At 44.1% G+C, this 16,892-nt stretch overlaps 2 protein-coding genes across 7 annotated transcripts in view; both read right to left on the reverse strand.

Moving 5' to 3' along the window:
- RNF216 (ring finger protein 216) overlaps positions 1–2,320 on the reverse strand; it is a 78,115-nt gene extending 75,795 nt beyond the window's left edge. For 2 of the 3 annotated variants that reach the window (XM_042037094.1, XM_042037096.1), the window contains exons 1-2: positions 2,213–2,313; positions 1,425–1,536 (exon numbers count right to left, since the gene is read on the reverse strand). The gene's annotated coding sequence lies outside the window, so the exon portion shown is untranslated. Of the gene's footprint in view, positions 1–1,424; positions 1,537–2,212 lie in introns of all 3 variants that reach the window. The other variant, XM_042037095.1, reaches the window with a different exon arrangement.
- Positions 2,321–3,613: 1,293 nt separating this feature from the next.
- SMURF1 (SMAD specific E3 ubiquitin protein ligase 1) overlaps positions 3,614–16,892 on the reverse strand; it is a 45,618-nt gene continuing 32,339 nt past the window's right edge. For 2 of the 4 annotated variants that reach the window (XM_042037032.1, XM_042037030.1), the window contains exons 10-18: positions 15,588–15,792; positions 15,205–15,308; positions 13,653–13,767; positions 12,534–12,712; positions 11,584–11,721; positions 11,102–11,222; positions 9,449–9,650; positions 8,549–8,624; positions 3,614–7,903 (exon numbers count right to left, since the gene is read on the reverse strand). In XM_042037032.1, coding sequence (XP_041892966.1) covers positions 7,804–7,903; positions 8,549–8,624; positions 9,449–9,650; positions 11,102–11,222; positions 11,584–11,721; positions 12,534–12,712; positions 13,653–13,767; positions 15,205–15,308; positions 15,588–15,792 — 1,240 coding nt within the window. In that variant the 3' untranslated portion in view covers positions 3,614–7,803. Of the gene's footprint in view, positions 7,904–8,548; positions 8,634–9,448; positions 9,651–11,101; positions 11,223–11,583; positions 11,722–12,533; positions 12,713–13,652; positions 13,768–15,204; positions 15,309–15,587; positions 15,793–16,892 lie in introns of all 4 variants that reach the window. The other 2 variants (XM_042037029.1, XM_042037031.1) reach the window with 1 other exon arrangement.

The following is a 16,892-nucleotide window of genomic DNA, read 5'->3' on the forward strand; positions in this document are numbered from 1 at the left end:
GAAATCTGTCTGAGTCCCTTCCCAAGTCTTGGTGTTCCAGGCACAAACTCCTGTCAAGATGATTGTTTATTAACATCCAGTCACACCATGAAGACACCCAGCACATGAAATCTATTAACGTGTTTACAGTTGCAGAAGGCCTGATGTAAGGCAGCAGAATTTTTGCACAGCATTCATCCTAGAAATTAAAAGCACATATTAAAGCTGTAAATCCCACAGTCCTGGAATTAAAAACTGCCCGTGCAATCCTACTAGTCCTAAAGAAAATAGGTTCTATTACATGGTTTGAGCTGCACATTCCTACAGCCCTGTACCTGTTCAGGGATGTACCAGAACCTGCTCAAGATTTGGGTCTGCAGAATGATAGATCTCAGATTTCCTACCTCACCTTCCAAATATGCTGCTGGAGGAAAAACCCTCATGCCATCCTCTCTGAAAGCAGCAAAGGCCAGTCTAAATGCCTGACGGGGGACACCTGCCTTTCCCTCCACTGCTACCACTGGAAAACAGCTCCAAAGTGCATCAGGTGGGTGAGCAGAGATTGTTAAGAAAGAGGAACCAACCTCCACAGAGACAGAATAAAGAAACAGAAATCTGCCCACAGGTCTTAGGACCAGGACTGGCTGTGCCTCTCAGCCACCAAGGCACTCAGTGATTGCCTCCAGAACTGCTGCCTGAAGCAAAGCAAGAGCCTGCTGTTCCACAGGGCAGGCAGGAAGCTGGGAAAGAAACACAAGAAGGAATGCTCTGAAAAGCACATGGACATCAAGCTTTAGTCCCTCAGCATTATGCCTGGATGATGGAAATAAAAGTGCACAGCAGCAACATCAGCTTTCCTCTTTCAAAGCATCAGAGGTCTCAGGACAATGACCAAACTGTAAGAAACTGAACAGAAACCTCAACAACTAAACTTATTTGTAGGAAAACCACTGTTCTAAGTATCTGGCAGTAAGACTCTACAGTAAGGTATTGGAAGACACTCAAAGACAACACTCCAGGTCATAAAGCACAGGTGAGATGAAAGGAAAAACCTCCCAGGCTGGACTCGCAGGTGCAAGCAGCCGTTATCCACCCAGGGTTCCAGCCAGCACAGCTGCAAAGACAGGGGACCCAGGAGGTGATGGCAACTCTTCACACCAATCTACATTTTGCCCAGCCCAAAGCACTGCCCCGGGCGAGTTCACACTCATCTCTTCACACACACGCTGGAGTTCCCCACAGCTCTTCAGCCTCAGAAGACTTCGGTGGGATCCCGGCCTGCCTTCAGCCATCTGGGGAACAAGGTCAGCTCCAGAGGCAGAAAAACCCATTACATAAACCCAGTGTACATTAACACTTCCAGGCTGTGCTCTGTCTGCCACGCGGAGCCGGCACTCGGATCAATAGCGAAGGGAAAGAGGAGGAGGAAGGGGAGTATCTCTTACACTGATCCCTCAGCTCCGAGGACAGCTGTGTTTGGGGTTTCTTTCCTGCAGCGGCTCCCACAGCAGATGCCTGAAATGTCGAGATGTCCCAACAGCACCGAGTGCTCCCACACTGAACAGGGGTCAGAAGAGAACAATCTTTTACCCTCCTCTCCCCACCAGCTCCGGCGCAGGGTTATCCCGCCTACAAACAGCATTAAGGAGCCCCCGGAGAGCAGCGCCTGTCCCCGGGTGCGGAGGGACACAGGGGTGGTGCACGGAGGAGAAGGGACCCCCTGACCCCGGGGAGGAGGAGAAGGGACCGGCCCTAAGGGGATGGATGGGGGAGGGAAAGAACCCAGTCCTGAGGGAAGCTGGAGGGGGAGGGGGTGTCCCAGATCCTGAGGGAAAGCGAGGAGGAAGGACTCGGCCCTAAATCAAAGTGGAGGGGTACAGGGGGGACGGACACGGGAACGACGACACGGGGGACCCGTCCCTGAAGGGAAGCGCTGGGGGGGCGGGGGGGAACGACCCGTCCCTGCCGGGAAGAGAGAGAAGGACCAGCCATAAAGGGACGCGGGGGGAGAGGAACGGACGGAACGGACACCCGGCCCTGAGGGGACGCGGGGAGAGGAGAAGAACGACCCGTCCCTGAGGACAGGCCCCAGCCGGGAGAAGAGCCCGACCCCGCAGCGAGGGGTCCAGCGAGGCCCAGGGACTCCCCGGGGCGGCCCCTCTGTCCGTCTGGCGGCGGGGCTGCCCTGGCACCCACGGGCCCCGCGGGACGGAGAGGTCCCCCCGGCACTCACCGGCCCCGCGGGACGGAGGGCTCCCCCCGGCCCCGCTTCATTTAACCGCCGCTCCCGCCGCTTCCGCCCGGCCCGCGCCACGTGACCGCGCCGCCCCGCACCATAGAGAGCCAGCAAGGGAGAGACAGAGCGGCGCGGGGGGACGGGCGGGCCCGGCCCGGAGAACCTACCATAGAGAGAGGGGGCGGTCGGCCAGCGCCGCGCCACGCCCCCTGCCGGGCGGGCGGTGTTCCCGTGGGGAGGGGGCGGGTCCTGAGGGGGGGCGGGGGCAGGGGCTGCACGTGCTGCGGTGCGGGGGCTGGGGGGGGCAGAACTTTTTGGGGTGCTCAGGAATGGGGGGGGCCGGGACCCCTGCACGGGACCCCTCCCGTCCCCCACAGCTCTGGGTACCCGTGGAGGTCAAGTGAGTGACAGGGAGCCCCCCAGGACACCGCGTTTCGCTCTCGGAAGCAGCTGGGGACGTCCTGCAGTCATGGCAGAAAATTGAACTTGAGGGATTTAAGTGACTTGCCAAGCTGCCAGAAAAGGAGGCAGCCGATTCACTGAGCTCCGCAAGATTTCCTAAGAGAAATGGGAAAATTTAAATTGTGTTTTCGAGGGGTTCACGTCGTAGACAAGTCCTGGAGCAGCCCCTCTACAGCACAGCCCACCCACCGGAGCAGGGCGCAGGGATCCTCCTCTCTCAGCACCAAAATGAAAGCAGAAATCAGGGAAACGTCACAAAAAGTAGTTATTAAAGTAAACAGCAGTGCCAGTATTTAACAGGGCACTGAAGGACTGACACGATTTCCTGCTCCAAGTAATGAAATTGTTCAGTCCCTGCTGCTGGCTGACACGAGGGGCTGGTGACAGCAGCTCCCCAGCCATTTGTTCATATTGTGAAATTACTCAAAGAATAAAAAGCAATTTATTTGTGCTCCTTCCTTTTTAAATTTTTTTTTTAAAACCAAATTATGGCCAGATAAACCCCAGCTTCCAGCATCAGGGAGGGAAAGCACTGCTGCAGCACACACCAACACTGAGCACCATCCTCTGACTTGCTCCTGTCCTTCTCCACTTGCAAAAGAGCAGTAATTAGGGAAAAAAAAAAATCAGGAAAGCAAGGATTCATCAACATGTGAATCTTTCTCCAGTTTTCATTAAGGGGGAGATCATAATTTCTTTCTGCAAATTGAGGGTTAGTAAAGTATCAGGACAAATAATAAAGTAAGAAGGGAAAAAGATCAAGGGAATCAATCAGCTGAAGCAATGAATGAAGCAAAGTGTTCTCCCTGCAGAGGAGGACTTTCATCTGGGCAGTCCATATAGACCTCTTAAATTAGTTGCATTTCGATACTTTGTCCATTCTTTTCCTCTGATGCCCAAAAATATTTTAACAAACAAAACTGTGGCTACCAAGAGTTAAAGTTGTGAGTTTATTGCATATGTAACAAAAATGAACATGACCTCCTGGGTCCAGCCTACTATACAATCACTGTTTATTCCAGCTGGTTCCATAACCACATTAAATATAACTAGTATTTCTTTAAATACTTTGATTTAGACATAAAATGAAACATTAGTGTACAACTTTCACAAAATAAATCTGCAATAAAAACAGTGGGAAGAATAACAAGGATAGCAGCAATACTTAAACATGACATTACAAAATAATAAATTAAAAAAATACATTATAAAGTGGTTGAGGAACAACAATAACAACAAAAAAAAATTAACAGATTAAAACCAGATCCATACTGTGTTTCTGGGAACTTGCTGTGCCACACGGCCCTGAACCTGGGCACTGGCTCCAGAGGGCCTGGTGGCTGGATCAGTAATTTACAAAATCTGTTGGATTTTACAACCACCTCAACTTGAACTGAGGACAAACTGCTGAGCGAGTGCCAATCGCACCGTCTGGAGCTTCCAACAGCCTTTTTGGAGCAGGGTCTTGTCTAACATAATGCCCAAGTGAACACTCACACCCATCCAACAGTCTCGTTTCTTCCCGGTCGAACACACGAGCAGAGTGGTGGTTTCCTACATCCCTGAGCGTAGAGTATAGGCTGAGGAGCAGTATCAGGGCACTGCAGGGCTGTGCCGATGGATCAGCTGCGGGGTTTGCCGTTGGACAGGAACAACAGACACGCTGTACCTTGTATTTCCTTCAGGTCAGATCCAAGAGTATCCGCGCACAAGGTGGAACGTGGAATGACAAAATGAACACGGGACTCAATGGTATTCTTTGGGCAAGTTTGAGAAGTAACAACCAAGCTCAAGTGCTGGCAGACCGAGTGGGAATGGACACACAAATTCAGACAGCTGAGGTTATCCCAGACCTCTGAGAGCCACTGTTGGCATTTCGTCCTTTCCTGGCCTTGGAACTGGGCACAGGAACAAGCCACGGCTCCAAAGCCATCCTGCCTCGCTTCTTGCTGTTCCTCCATCCACCCAACCAGCTTTAAGGCCTGCCTCAAATGCATGTACAGAACAAGACAAAAAATGTCTTTGTCGTCACTGAAGTGGCACAAAATTGCAAAGACAACACGACGGGAGAGGTGGTGAAGCTGTTGAAAAGAGAACTGAAATAATTTAAAAGACAGTGCCCTATTCTCGTTACTGTCAGCACGGAGGAGGTACCTTGACAAGGGCTTTTAAATACAGCAAAAAACAGACGGACTTTTCAAAACAACAATCCTTGCCTATTCTTATTTTGTGCATTTAATAAAACACTGACCTAGCAAAGACATTAGGAACTATCTTATGTCAACTGGGTTGTTGACATAAAGCTACTTGACCTATAGATCTCCAAATCAGGGGCCTTTCCCTTCACCTTGCTTGGTTTGTACTGAGCCAGTTGTGCTGCAGGTGCGACAAGATTTTTATTAGGGGTGGGCTTTAGTATCTGGGTTTGGGTTTGGTTTATTTTTTTACACATTTTTAGTGAAAAATCCACATGAGACAGCATGCAAAGCTTTTGGGCAATAATCCATTTTGCATTTTTCCTATCTGACTGGTTTATTGCACATTCAAACATACTGAAAGGATTAAATACACTCTATGAACAGGTTTGACTTCGAAGCCATTTGGAAAATCCAGGGTTGTGGGGACTCTGCTACTCAGCCTGGGACCGTAGGGATGCTGTCTGCCAACTGTTGCACATCCCAACAACCAGAACTGCAGAAACTGGTCTCCAAGGGCCAAAAGATCCCTACAGAACATGGGGCTGAACATGCCTCTCCTGTACAGTCCTGCAGGATGAGCATCTTTAGCCACCCTGTGCAAATCTCACAATATGGTACAATTTTACACCTCCGATGCGACTCCTGACAACAAATCACAAGAATTATGGTCAATGGCAAAAAGAAAACCACAAACAAACAAAACAGAGAAAAATGCCAGGGTTTTGACAAGTGTCTACTTTCTGTCCTATCACAGTTTAAAGCTATTATCAAATTCAATTAAAAAAAAGACAAAATAGAAGTATTCCAGTAGACATCTCCTAAGGACAGTCTCTTACCCAGCTGAATTTCAATGCACTATTCTATAAACATCTGTTAAGTGTTTCAGTCATGAATCTCTCTAAAAATCAGGCTTCCAAAAGAAAAAAAAATCCTATACAATCAAGTCTGCTTAAAAGACATGTTTGATGGATAACTGGGTCTCTCTGAAGCCATGTTATTTGTTAAAATAGTCTCATCTTGGTGTGCAAACTGGAAAAATGTTAGTGATTCAGTGTCTTAGCTTACAATACGAGATGTAACCAAAAGTATGTATTCTATCACCATCTGTTAAAACCAGGTGGGGCAGGTGTTATGGTTCTTTGTCTCTTCTATGACACATCACTGATAACTCCCTCCGGAGGGATATCTTCTGCTAATGGGCCACCTAACCTCACTGCATGACTCATAAAATCACATCATCCCATTGTAAGATGCTCCGCCCAGGGGGAGAACCAAGCATTCCTGCCTGGATATAATCTGAAGTTTGGAACACCACAGGCAGCCCTGACCTACTGGGTTCCCAGAGGACAAGAGCTACATAATCATCACTGGACCTTCAGAGGAAGACCAGACCCTTCTATAGGATCACAGCTTTGACAGAACCATAGGTACCACTTCAAAGAGGACTGCAGCCACCACTTAATCAGACTGCTCCCAGCACCCTGACCAACAGGGTGTCAGGTTGTATCCTGACTCTCAGGTTAAACCAGTGTTTCTGTATTATTGCCTTGTTATATATATTTATATATACTAGTAAAGAACGGTTATTCCTATTTCTCGTATCTTTGCCTGAAAGCCCCTTAATTTCAAAATTATAATAATTTGGAGGGGAGGAAGTTACATTTTCCATTCCAAGGGAGGCTCCTGCCTTCCTTAGCAGACACCTGTCTTTCAAACCAAGACATTCAGGTATTGGATTTGCTTTTGTTTCCCCTGTGTTAGAGAACAAACCTTTTAATATTAGTTTCAGATATTGGAAAAAATAGCCTTATATGGCTCTCTGGAGAAATTTTCATCCCTATGGAACTGAAGGCATAAATTCTTCCAATAGCTTTCTGTAACATTTAGAATGTATTCCCCTTTTACCTCATCTCCAAATTTTACATTGTTCCCCTTTTACCCCAATCTCCAAATAAACCTTTCTCAAGGCCAAAAAATTTGAAGCAGGAGTTTGCTCTGTTAACTTGACTTTTAGTGATTTCCATGTGAGTCTTAGAATTTAAAGTCACACAAACACATCTTGGGTAAAACAGTGGCACAGAAATCACAGCTTTGGGATTGAATGGAATTTTATCCTGTCTCCTCCTCACAAGGCTTCTCTGCAAGGTACTTACATCTGAACAAACTATGGAAAGTAATTCTGCAAGAGGAAAGAATTGTTTTCATGTGCAAAACAAGTAGATTTCAGCCAGGAAAACCAAAAAGAAATCATACAATACCGTTTAAGCTGTCCCAGATTCCTTCACTTTTCTCAAGGTGGGCCACAGCTTCCACTGGGAGCTTCCTGCTAAGGCAGAACTTGGATTTCTTTACCTTTCAGTTAAGTGTTCATATGGAGGTATTTTCTGCTAGAAGTTTACTTTTTAAACAGATGTTTAAAATGTGCAATGCAAATTCTGGTGCCAGTCAGACACTCTGCACCTGCTGGACTCCACAAAGGCTCAAGCTTGATTTAAGACAGACTAACCAGGTGCACCTACCAGTTGCAAGTCCTCAGCAAATTAAGCTCATTCTCAAATACACTTTGATTCTCCTATTAAAAAAGCCCCACAGGTTGCTGACCCTATCACAATATGTGTTACAAATCTAGCAGAATATCCTGTGTAACCAAAGCCAAATGCTGAACTTGGCTGCATTTCATTTCAGGGAGGATGGAAGAAGAGGGAAGGGGTTATTGTAACAAAGGGGAGAAAATAGAGCTGGGAACCACCAAGAAAAGCCCCGACCCTCCCCCCCCTCATCCACCAGCGGTGGAAGGGAAACAGCCCCATCTCTAAGTTGTCAGAGTTCGGATGCTTCAGACAGCTTAGCAGGAAGTTCACAGCAAGCTTCTCCTAGCTTTTGATTTGGTGGTCCATGAGCTAGCATCTGTTTCCTTTGGTTGCTTTTTCACTCCACAGCAAACCCACACGTCTCTTCCACAGCTGTCAACAGCTTCTCATAAAGCTTCTCATATGACTCATAAGGCGGAATGTCGATCCGGTTAAAGCTGCAGGGAAAGTAACAGAACATTGATGGATCTGAAGTGCTTATTGGGGGAAAATTGTAAAGAAGCTACATATAGATAGAAATTGTAAAAACTCTCAGCTGCCTCATTGGCCAAAGCAGGCAAGAAGAAAAACAACTATTTCTACAGCAGGAATGCACAACTTAATAGGGCAGCGTTTGGCATGAAGAGGAGGAAGAGGCAGATGCAGGAGACTTGCAAATAAAAAGCAACACATCAGGCAGGCCCACTCCCTGCCCTGCCTGCAGACAGTCTGTGCTGCTGCTGACACCATTTCCTGCCTCTGATGGAGTGAGATTTCCGTGCAAGGGCTCAGGCTGTGCCTATACTGCACCAACAGCACGAGCTTCCAACATTTGACAACACTTCTTTGTAATAAAGAAATAAAGAAATAAACTTACAAATGTCTCACTACCCAGAATAATCACCTCTAGAATAGATGAAAACCACAGATAGTATAGAAGACAAATCAAGCTTTAAGAAAAGCAAATTATTTTGCTGGCTGCAGACTGCAGATATGTCCAAGCTAACAGAGCACACTTGGAGTCATCCATGTGTATCACATGCCTAATCCCTACCCAGGACAAACAAGACAAAGGGAGAGGAAGCAGAGTGTTTCCATCTTACCAAGTGTGGGCTTTTGGAAGGTTGTCTGTGTTTGCATCTATTAAATGGATGGTAAACAGTCTGGGTCCTGCAGCGCCTGTAGAACCTTAGACAGACATTCTAGTTAATGCACTTCAACAAAACATCATTCACACACACATATTTTGCTGCTTATAAAAAGGCAAGAGAGGAAATTACACTTCCAGCTGCAAGCCGAAGTATGTCCTAGGCTAAATCTGTAGCGATATTACCAGCTGATGAAGGGATGGCAGAAGAGATAGAGCTGTTTGTGACAATCATTTTACAGACTGGTATTTTGGAAAGCTGCTAAATTTGATATTAATGAAGCTGCACCATCAAAAATGAAAATGCTTAAGTGCAAGAAGGTTTTCCCTGTAAAAGAGAACTAGTATTTTAATTCTGAACATCAATTTACTGTCAGCCAACAAATGCAATGTGATCAGGAGATCACAACAGCCAAGGACACTGCCATCTTTTTGATAAAAACCTGCAATTTTCAGAAATTTTCTCTAAAGCCTAATGGTTTGTTGCCAAACACTGAAGGGAATACAATTCTCACATAAAAAAGTTCTTTAGTCAGCCATTTATCTCCGTGCATGTTCACATGGAATGATTTGAACATCAGAGCAGAGAGCTGTAGGAGACTGACGAGCCAAAATTGACAGCAGTCAAAGCACTGCACAGTAACAGATGTACCAGCTTCCATCACTATCAGCAACAGCCAAAGTGCTCAGCAGCAGCTGAGTCGCTGACAAATGTAAAACTGCTCTCCGGCTCTAAAGTTTGCAAGTAATTGACTTATCCAGTAATATGCTGATATTTTACAAGGGGCCTGTAAATACCACACCACTTTTATCTCTTTCTCCAACCACAGATTAAATCAGCCTCCACATCAGTCACCTTGTAAAGCCTTGAAACCTTGAAGTGGGACACGCGTCGAGCCTGTCACAAACTGCAGCAGCCTTGCCCTTCTTTCTTCATCAAATGTTTCCACTGCTTGCCAGAACCACTTGACGATGTTGCTGTCAGCCATGCAGTGCTTTAGGCGGGTGTTGGACTTCCAGTCATTCAGGTCTATCTTATCCAGGCCTCCTATGATCAGCTGTTAAAAGATTGGAAAGTACTTTAAAGTCCAGCGTCATTTCACGTTTGCAGTTATAAAAACACATCCAACCACGTCACGAAGCCTGGCATTGTTTAGGTGCTTCACCCACCTTTTTGGTGTGAGGTAACATTCCAAAACAGTAAAGAACTGGCAGTAAATCTCTCCAGCTTCACTGCAGTGAAACTGACCCCAAGCAGTGCTTTACCAGCATTAGAACTTTCACAAGCAACTAAGAATCAGAAGCCCATGCAAGACTTGCTTTGTTAAATCTGTGCTCCCTGGAAGGTACAGCCTGTCTTTATGAGGGCACAGCACTGCTTTGGAATAAGGCATGTCCTCTGCTGTGGCACAGCATCATTGCCCTGCTGCAGGATTGTCCTATACCAGCCAATACCAGCTACAATGGAATCCTGCTCGGCTTATGGGAACATCTGAGTTGCTTTGTTGTTCCACAAAAAACTACAGAAAATTTTCATCTCTTTTTTCACCCCATTTGTGACAGTCTCTGACACAGACCAGACATATCACTTCAATCTCTTTTCCAGATGACACCAAGTTGCAAAATACTGTAAAAGGAAGTTGCTGCTGGCCATGCATTTAACCACCTCCTGTGGCAAAAACAAATAAATAGCACAGAGCAAACTTCACCCCTCAAAACACAACGTGTGTCATGTTCTAAATTTCCCATAATATTCCACACTGAGGATCCCATTTCTGAGAGCTGCCCTTTAGCAGCTGCCTTGTTGTGCCACCAAGACAGCACCCATTTACACTTGCTTACATCATTAGGGTAGTTGTGACTGTTCTGACATGGACAGTATTGAAATATTTAATGGATTTTTAATCTGCCTTTTTAAGCAAATGGAACGCAAGAACTTTGTGAGATTAATCAAAATGCATGACTGACTAGCACAAAGCTAGTGCTTTCAATACCACAAATGCTGAATATTCCACAGCTTGTCTTATTTTTTCTAAAACGTAAAACCAGAGGAAAAATTGCTCTTACAGGAATTATTTTAAGAGGTAGCCTTCTGCACCTCAGGATTTAACAAGAAGACAAATTAATTTCTTTTCTATATGCGCAACCCTTCTATTTCTGTAAACCAATCCTTGTGTGCACACAGAAACAGCCATGCATGAAAAGTCACTGGACAAAACAGATTCTGGGGTAAATAACTATTGCCAACAATTCCTCAAACTTGCAGTGTTTTCTCCTTCTCAGACCACCTGCCTTAAGCATTAGTCCTTGGATAGACACCATGGTGTATTTATCTTTCCTATTTAAGTAGCCTTCTCAATAATATCAACCCAAAGAATGTCTAGAATAAACCTAAAAAGGTTTGGTTAAACAAATCCTCAGCCTTCTGGTATTTAAAATGGAATTGCTTGTTTTGTTGACTGTGGATCAAACAAATGACAAAACAATAATCCATGTGGATAAAACATACCTCAAGTTCCTTCTGGTCAAAAGGCTTAAGGAGATGTTGAGGAATAAGTTCATTAAAACCTTTCTGCAGAGCTAGGAACTGCGCCTCTATTCCTCTCATGAACCGCCAGTTCACATACAACCTGTGGAGGAGGAAGGAAGAAGTCAGGGGTGATGAGCTGGACAGGACTGGGATTTTTACAGCAGACTTGGAAAATGCTGGTTTTACAGAGGACCTTGTTTTAATAGACACATTTTGTATTATGAAAGAAGTGCTTATCCATTCCTTTTTCCATCAACAGTTAACTATTGCACCATCAACAGAAAAAGAAAGTACCATTCAGAACTTCATCTTCCCAGGTCTTCCAGTGAAAACATTAATGTCATTTATGACTCAGGTGTTTCCACCCAATAAAATTATTTCATTAGTTTCTCTATATACAAGAATTCAATTTACTACCCTCTTCCCACTACATTTAAAGGACATATTTCTGTTTGCAATACCTGACATATTCCTTCTTGTTCTCTTCTGTCACTGGAATATTCCTGCCATTTGGTTTGAGTTCATGCTGTAAAATCCTCCCAAAAGCGTTGTGTTCCACACAGAACGTATGGTCCAGAACTGGTGTGATATCGTTCTCTCTGCCAATGCACAGAGCATAAACTCAGTATTTTTGGTATTTTGTTAACTCTCAGTGGTGATGCTGACAGTTATTCGAACACCTAGGCAGTCTTCAGGCTAAACCTTAGTTACTACCTGCATTTCACACACTAGAGGAATATTGCCACCAATTTCTGTATGGTTTAGTTCATGTTGAAGAGCCTGATATGGGATATTCATCTAATTCTAGTAGAACTCAGGATACTGGATAAAACCCTATATACAGAAATACATACACACATAACATATACGTATAGACCCAGCAAGAATCTGCTCTGCTGTCACGTATCTGTGAAGCACAGAAGAGACCACACATAGAGAACTTCATCATCAGTAACTTTAAATACAAATTCAAAACAGCATTTAGGAAAAGAAACTGAGATAATGCAAAGCAGTTCTGAAGAGTCCCAAAGCTACACTGAATGCTGGATCTTGTTCTGTAAGCATACGGAAGCCCAAATCACTCCCATTTATTTTCATTTTAATCAGAGTTGGGTTTCTTTTGAAGAAGGCTGTACTTCCCCTCAGAGCTCTGTCCTGAGTTTGAATTTTGATACTGTGATATTCTACCACACCCATGTGACCTTTAATGATTTAGTATTTTTATTGCAAGGAGAGTTTGCAATGAGAACTTTTCATCAAGTACCTTTGATACATTAAGAATAGTTTAATGACTTTGTACAGACTGCCACCATAAAGTTTTTTGCAAACTCTTTCTCTAAAGCATCTCACTATTGCCAACAAACTACCCCATTTTCTCTACAGCCAGACGATTGCTAAATTCAGTACTTACAAGATCCAGACTAAACTTTTGTGTAATTCTGGGTCAACAGATTCCAGATCGGAGAGCTGGATGGGTTTCCCCAGCAGCTGTTTGTAAAAGGGAACTGTGAACCCCCCGTTGATATAGTGTCCATGGAACACAGCCAAACCCATTATCCGACCAACAAAATGGAAATAAGACAAATGGTCCTGCAGGGAGAGACGAGAATCAGGCTTGGGAAGACACTGACATCTTGTGGCACCCTTGCTGGTTTGTTCAGTGTGAGTTACCTGCAACCCTCTGGGCAAGAGCAGCCACTGTTTTTCCTCACAAAATAACCAAAACCAAAGCATTTAATAATTAAAAACCTCAAAGAAGTCTCTGTGCATTACCTGATTAATAAATTGTATTCAAATCCTCTAGACCTCTGAAAGGGCAAAACTTGGAGAAAGAAAATCCCCATGAAACCTACAGAACCAAGAAGACGAGGATTCCAAACAAATTAGTTTATTCTTTGTTTAACCATCCAAGTGTATCTACTCTTGAGGAAGCAGTGTGCTTGTTTCCTTCATTTCTTTCATGTTCCTTTTAAACTAACTTTTGAAAACTGAGGTATAAGTCCTATGGTTGACATTCTTCCAATCCATCTCCCTCACCTTCCAGTGTAAATGTCAGGAAATGTCATGACAGGAAGAATTCCCTCTACTAATACAGAACTGCTGCTCCTTTTAGGGTCTGCATCAATACAAATCCTCCAGTAAGAAAAAAAGCAAGCACAGGAGCGTAGTGAGAAAGGGCAAGCAAGGGATACATCCCTGAAAGTCATGGGGTGGCACTGCTGGGAATGAAATGCTGTGTGCACAACCACCTGTGTTCACAGTGAAGATGAATTTCATCTGTCTTGTCTTCTCAGAATCACTGTGCAAACCAATCAGTACTGAGTCTCAAAGAAATCAGATATTTATCAAAGGATAACATGCTTTTAATTTCTGAACAAAACCCCTCTGCTTCATACTATGTCAATATAGGACAGTAACACTTCTTATTCTGATGTACCCTGGAGTTAGGCTGTTCTTGTGGAAGAACAGCTGTAAGAAACTGCAGAGGACATCTCTTAAGCAGGAATATTGCTGAGAAATTAGTACTTACAGGATTGATAGAAGAGTCTGGGTTGATTTGCAGCATGTAAATATTATCTGTGGAGTACTGGAAGAGTCCATAGTAGGGATTCAACATTTCATGGCATAGTAAATACAACCACTCTCTGCAAAAAAGAAAAAAAAAGAGTGCAATTTGCACTTAAGTTTTAGATAATACAATTATTGTGCTTGATCAGTTACAAAATACTTATTTCAAAATTAGACCATCTTGTGCTGCCCTCCCTTTGTAGACCAAAAAGGTGTGATTAAAACCCCACAGTGTCCTACTCCACTCAGGGCAGACTTGGTTTAGTTTAGAAGCACTGAATTAACATCAATTAGAGAAGCTACAGCAAGCTGTCAGACAATGCCATCAACTAATTGAGTCTGAACAAGCCACACTTCCAAAAAAGTCCTGCCTTTGTACAGAGTTCAGCTATTTGGAGCCTACGAGATCTGCTTCTCTGCAACCTGTACAGTATAAGGAAATATTAAAAAAATCTGTTGATTAGAATCAGCTCAATCACTGGGGATCTTTCGAAAAGCTGTTTTTCTGCCAGCTCGGTGACTGCTTTCAGCAGAGGCCAGAATGAACAGAGACCAAGTGCATTAAAAGGAGGGGTTGGGTAAATTTTCTTGGTAACACACAAGGACAGGAGCAGAACTAGAGCTATTTGTGACCTCCCAAGTCACCATGATAAATACCCCTTTGTTGTTAAATTTGGACACCATTCCCAGGTCCAAAATATTCTGAGTGAACTATCAGTTGTAATGCTTAGAAGTGGAGCTGTACTGATCTGAGTCAGTTGCAACTAATGGGCAATTACGAAAGACATCAGGGCAACAGGATGTCAACAGTGGAGACACCCAAGGTTGCCTCGGATAAGGCAGCTCAGAATGTTCCAGCTTCTTTCCTTTGTCCAGGGATTGATCACTGAAAGATGCCTAAGTGGGGAGCTTCTGTGGATTTGAGAAATTTCTCCGTGAATTTACACAACTCTGAGCCACCACAAAGGTGAGCGTTTTTTCAGTGATGCTACAATCGGCTCCTGAATTTCAGATCTGATGCGACCCACAGGGAATTATTGTCATTTTTAAGAGGGAGGCAAGTCCTCACTAAAATTTTAGCCTTTGTTTAGGATTAGTTCATCTCCACTCCTGCTCCAACAGATCACAGAACTCTCCTGAATGCGGCTGACACATAACAAAAAGGAACCCCTACCCTCCTGCAATCCATTTGTGGGAAATCAGAGAGGTGTGTTTAACAAAACCATTCCTGTGATCTGGATGTGACTTCAGGGTCTATACACTCCCTGAGAGACCTCACAATTTGAGCTGATCACACTTTCATAACTTGCAGTGGCACAACTGTTAAATAACAAGCTTCCACTTTCCAACCTACCATAAAAAGAGTGAAGCTACACCCACTTGTCTATAAACTAGACCACAAATAATTAACGTATACCATTAACAGGTAACTTGAAAGGGAATGGTATCAACCATGGGGCACTTAAAGGACAACTTTACAGTTAAGAGGTGTCAGAAAACCCCCAAAATCTCACCTTGCTACTCCTCCATAGTCCAGGCCTTCCTCTCCTCGGAATTTCACCATAAGCCTCTTTTTCAAGTCCTTTGGCCTCATCTTCATTATCTGACGATAGGATTCCTGTATGTGCATTTGTACAATTAGATATCTTATTTCCTTCCTATATTTAAGTCTAATAAGATTTCTCTAATACTGTAAGATTTTTGCATTTCTGTAATACATACATTGTTACTGAACTATAGAAAACATGAGTCTGTTTGAGTGCTAATCTGAAGCAAATTCCAATGACTATTGTGTAATGTGGTGGGTGCTTGTGAAGCAAAGTTGTTATAATCACTGATCAGTTTTACTTTTCAGTGACAAAAGCTGCTGTAAGTAGTAAAAAAATCAATCCAATACCTCAAATATTTCCTCTCTGGATACTTCAATGCGACAGTGACCAGCCTGAGGTTGCTGAAGAGAGAGCTCGTGTCTAAGAACTTTCAACTTCTGTACCAAGTCTCTTTCATATCTCTGTGCAGGCAACTCCTCACCCTCTTCCAATGATCCCTCATTTGGAGCTGGCAGAGGCTGCTGGCTGGGCTCTTTTAGCTGGCATTGATGGCTTAGAGGAAAAAAGAACAATATTTATTCTGGACACATAACAATAAGGAATACATAAAACAATGATGGAAGAAATTATTAAGCTTCTCTAAGAGGAACATGGAGTGAAATGTGTATTCAGCTGGGTACTTCTGTACCATCATTACACTAAATTCAAGGATGTAAGGAACACAGATACTTAAAGAGTTTCAGCATTTTTTAACTGTTATTATATGGCAAAGCACTGTGGAAGGCTCTGGAACATGATCACTGATTGCTGACTGAGCAGTAACTAAAGTTTGTGTGGTATTCTCCCACATGGAGACAACTTTCAGGAGTGCAACACTGAAAGAGACCTCTAATGGAACAAACAACAGCTTTATAAAGGGAACTGTCTAACAACTGCAACTGATTTTATTCCAGCTCCATGCAAAATGAGGCTGGGGACTCTTGACACAATAAAAATACTGCATCTGTGGTTGTTAAGAGAGAAAGATATACTTGCCCCAAATAGTTGCAGCTTCATACACTCAATTATCCTTATCCATCAGTGCTTTATTCGGGTTGTGGAGCAATTATCTTTTAGATACAGAGATTACCCAGCTGGCTTCAAGCACAGGAAAAAGTCTGGTCTTGGGCACAAGCAGCACTGCCAGGCTGCTTCCAGGGTCAGTTCCATGACGATTCAGCTGCCTTTGCATGATGCAGAACTTGAGCTTACTAAATCTTGCTAAACCCAAACTGCCTGTGCACAGCACCAGTTGACCAGACTCCAGCTGGCTTTATGTTCCCATTGTCTGGAGCTCAAGGGAGCATGAAGTTAGTCCAGATTCAGCACAGCCAGCACAGAGCTAGAACTGCTCATCCAGACAGACATGAGCTGACTGCTGGGGAACCCCTGGCAGACCCTCTACCCCACACGCAGCAATTCCAGAACTGTGCAGAGCAGAGTAAAAACCCTTCCGAAGAGTCTCAGCAAAAAAACGTAAGATAAAACCAGCACTGAGAACCAATGCTTGGACCCTGACTACAGCACTGGCTGCATCTGTTCCCCAGTATCATTCAGGATTTCAGCCCCTCATGACTCCCAGACCTGACAGGAATTATTTATGAGGCAAAGCT

The sequence above is a fragment of the Corvus kubaryi genome, unplaced genomic scaffold (genome assembly GCF_017639235.1).
Source record: "Corvus kubaryi isolate FWS band 111438036 unplaced genomic scaffold, C.kubaryi_AGA036_p1.0 37387, whole genome shotgun sequence".
Classification (NCBI taxonomy): Eukaryota; Metazoa; Chordata; class Aves; order Passeriformes; family Corvidae; genus Corvus; species Corvus kubaryi.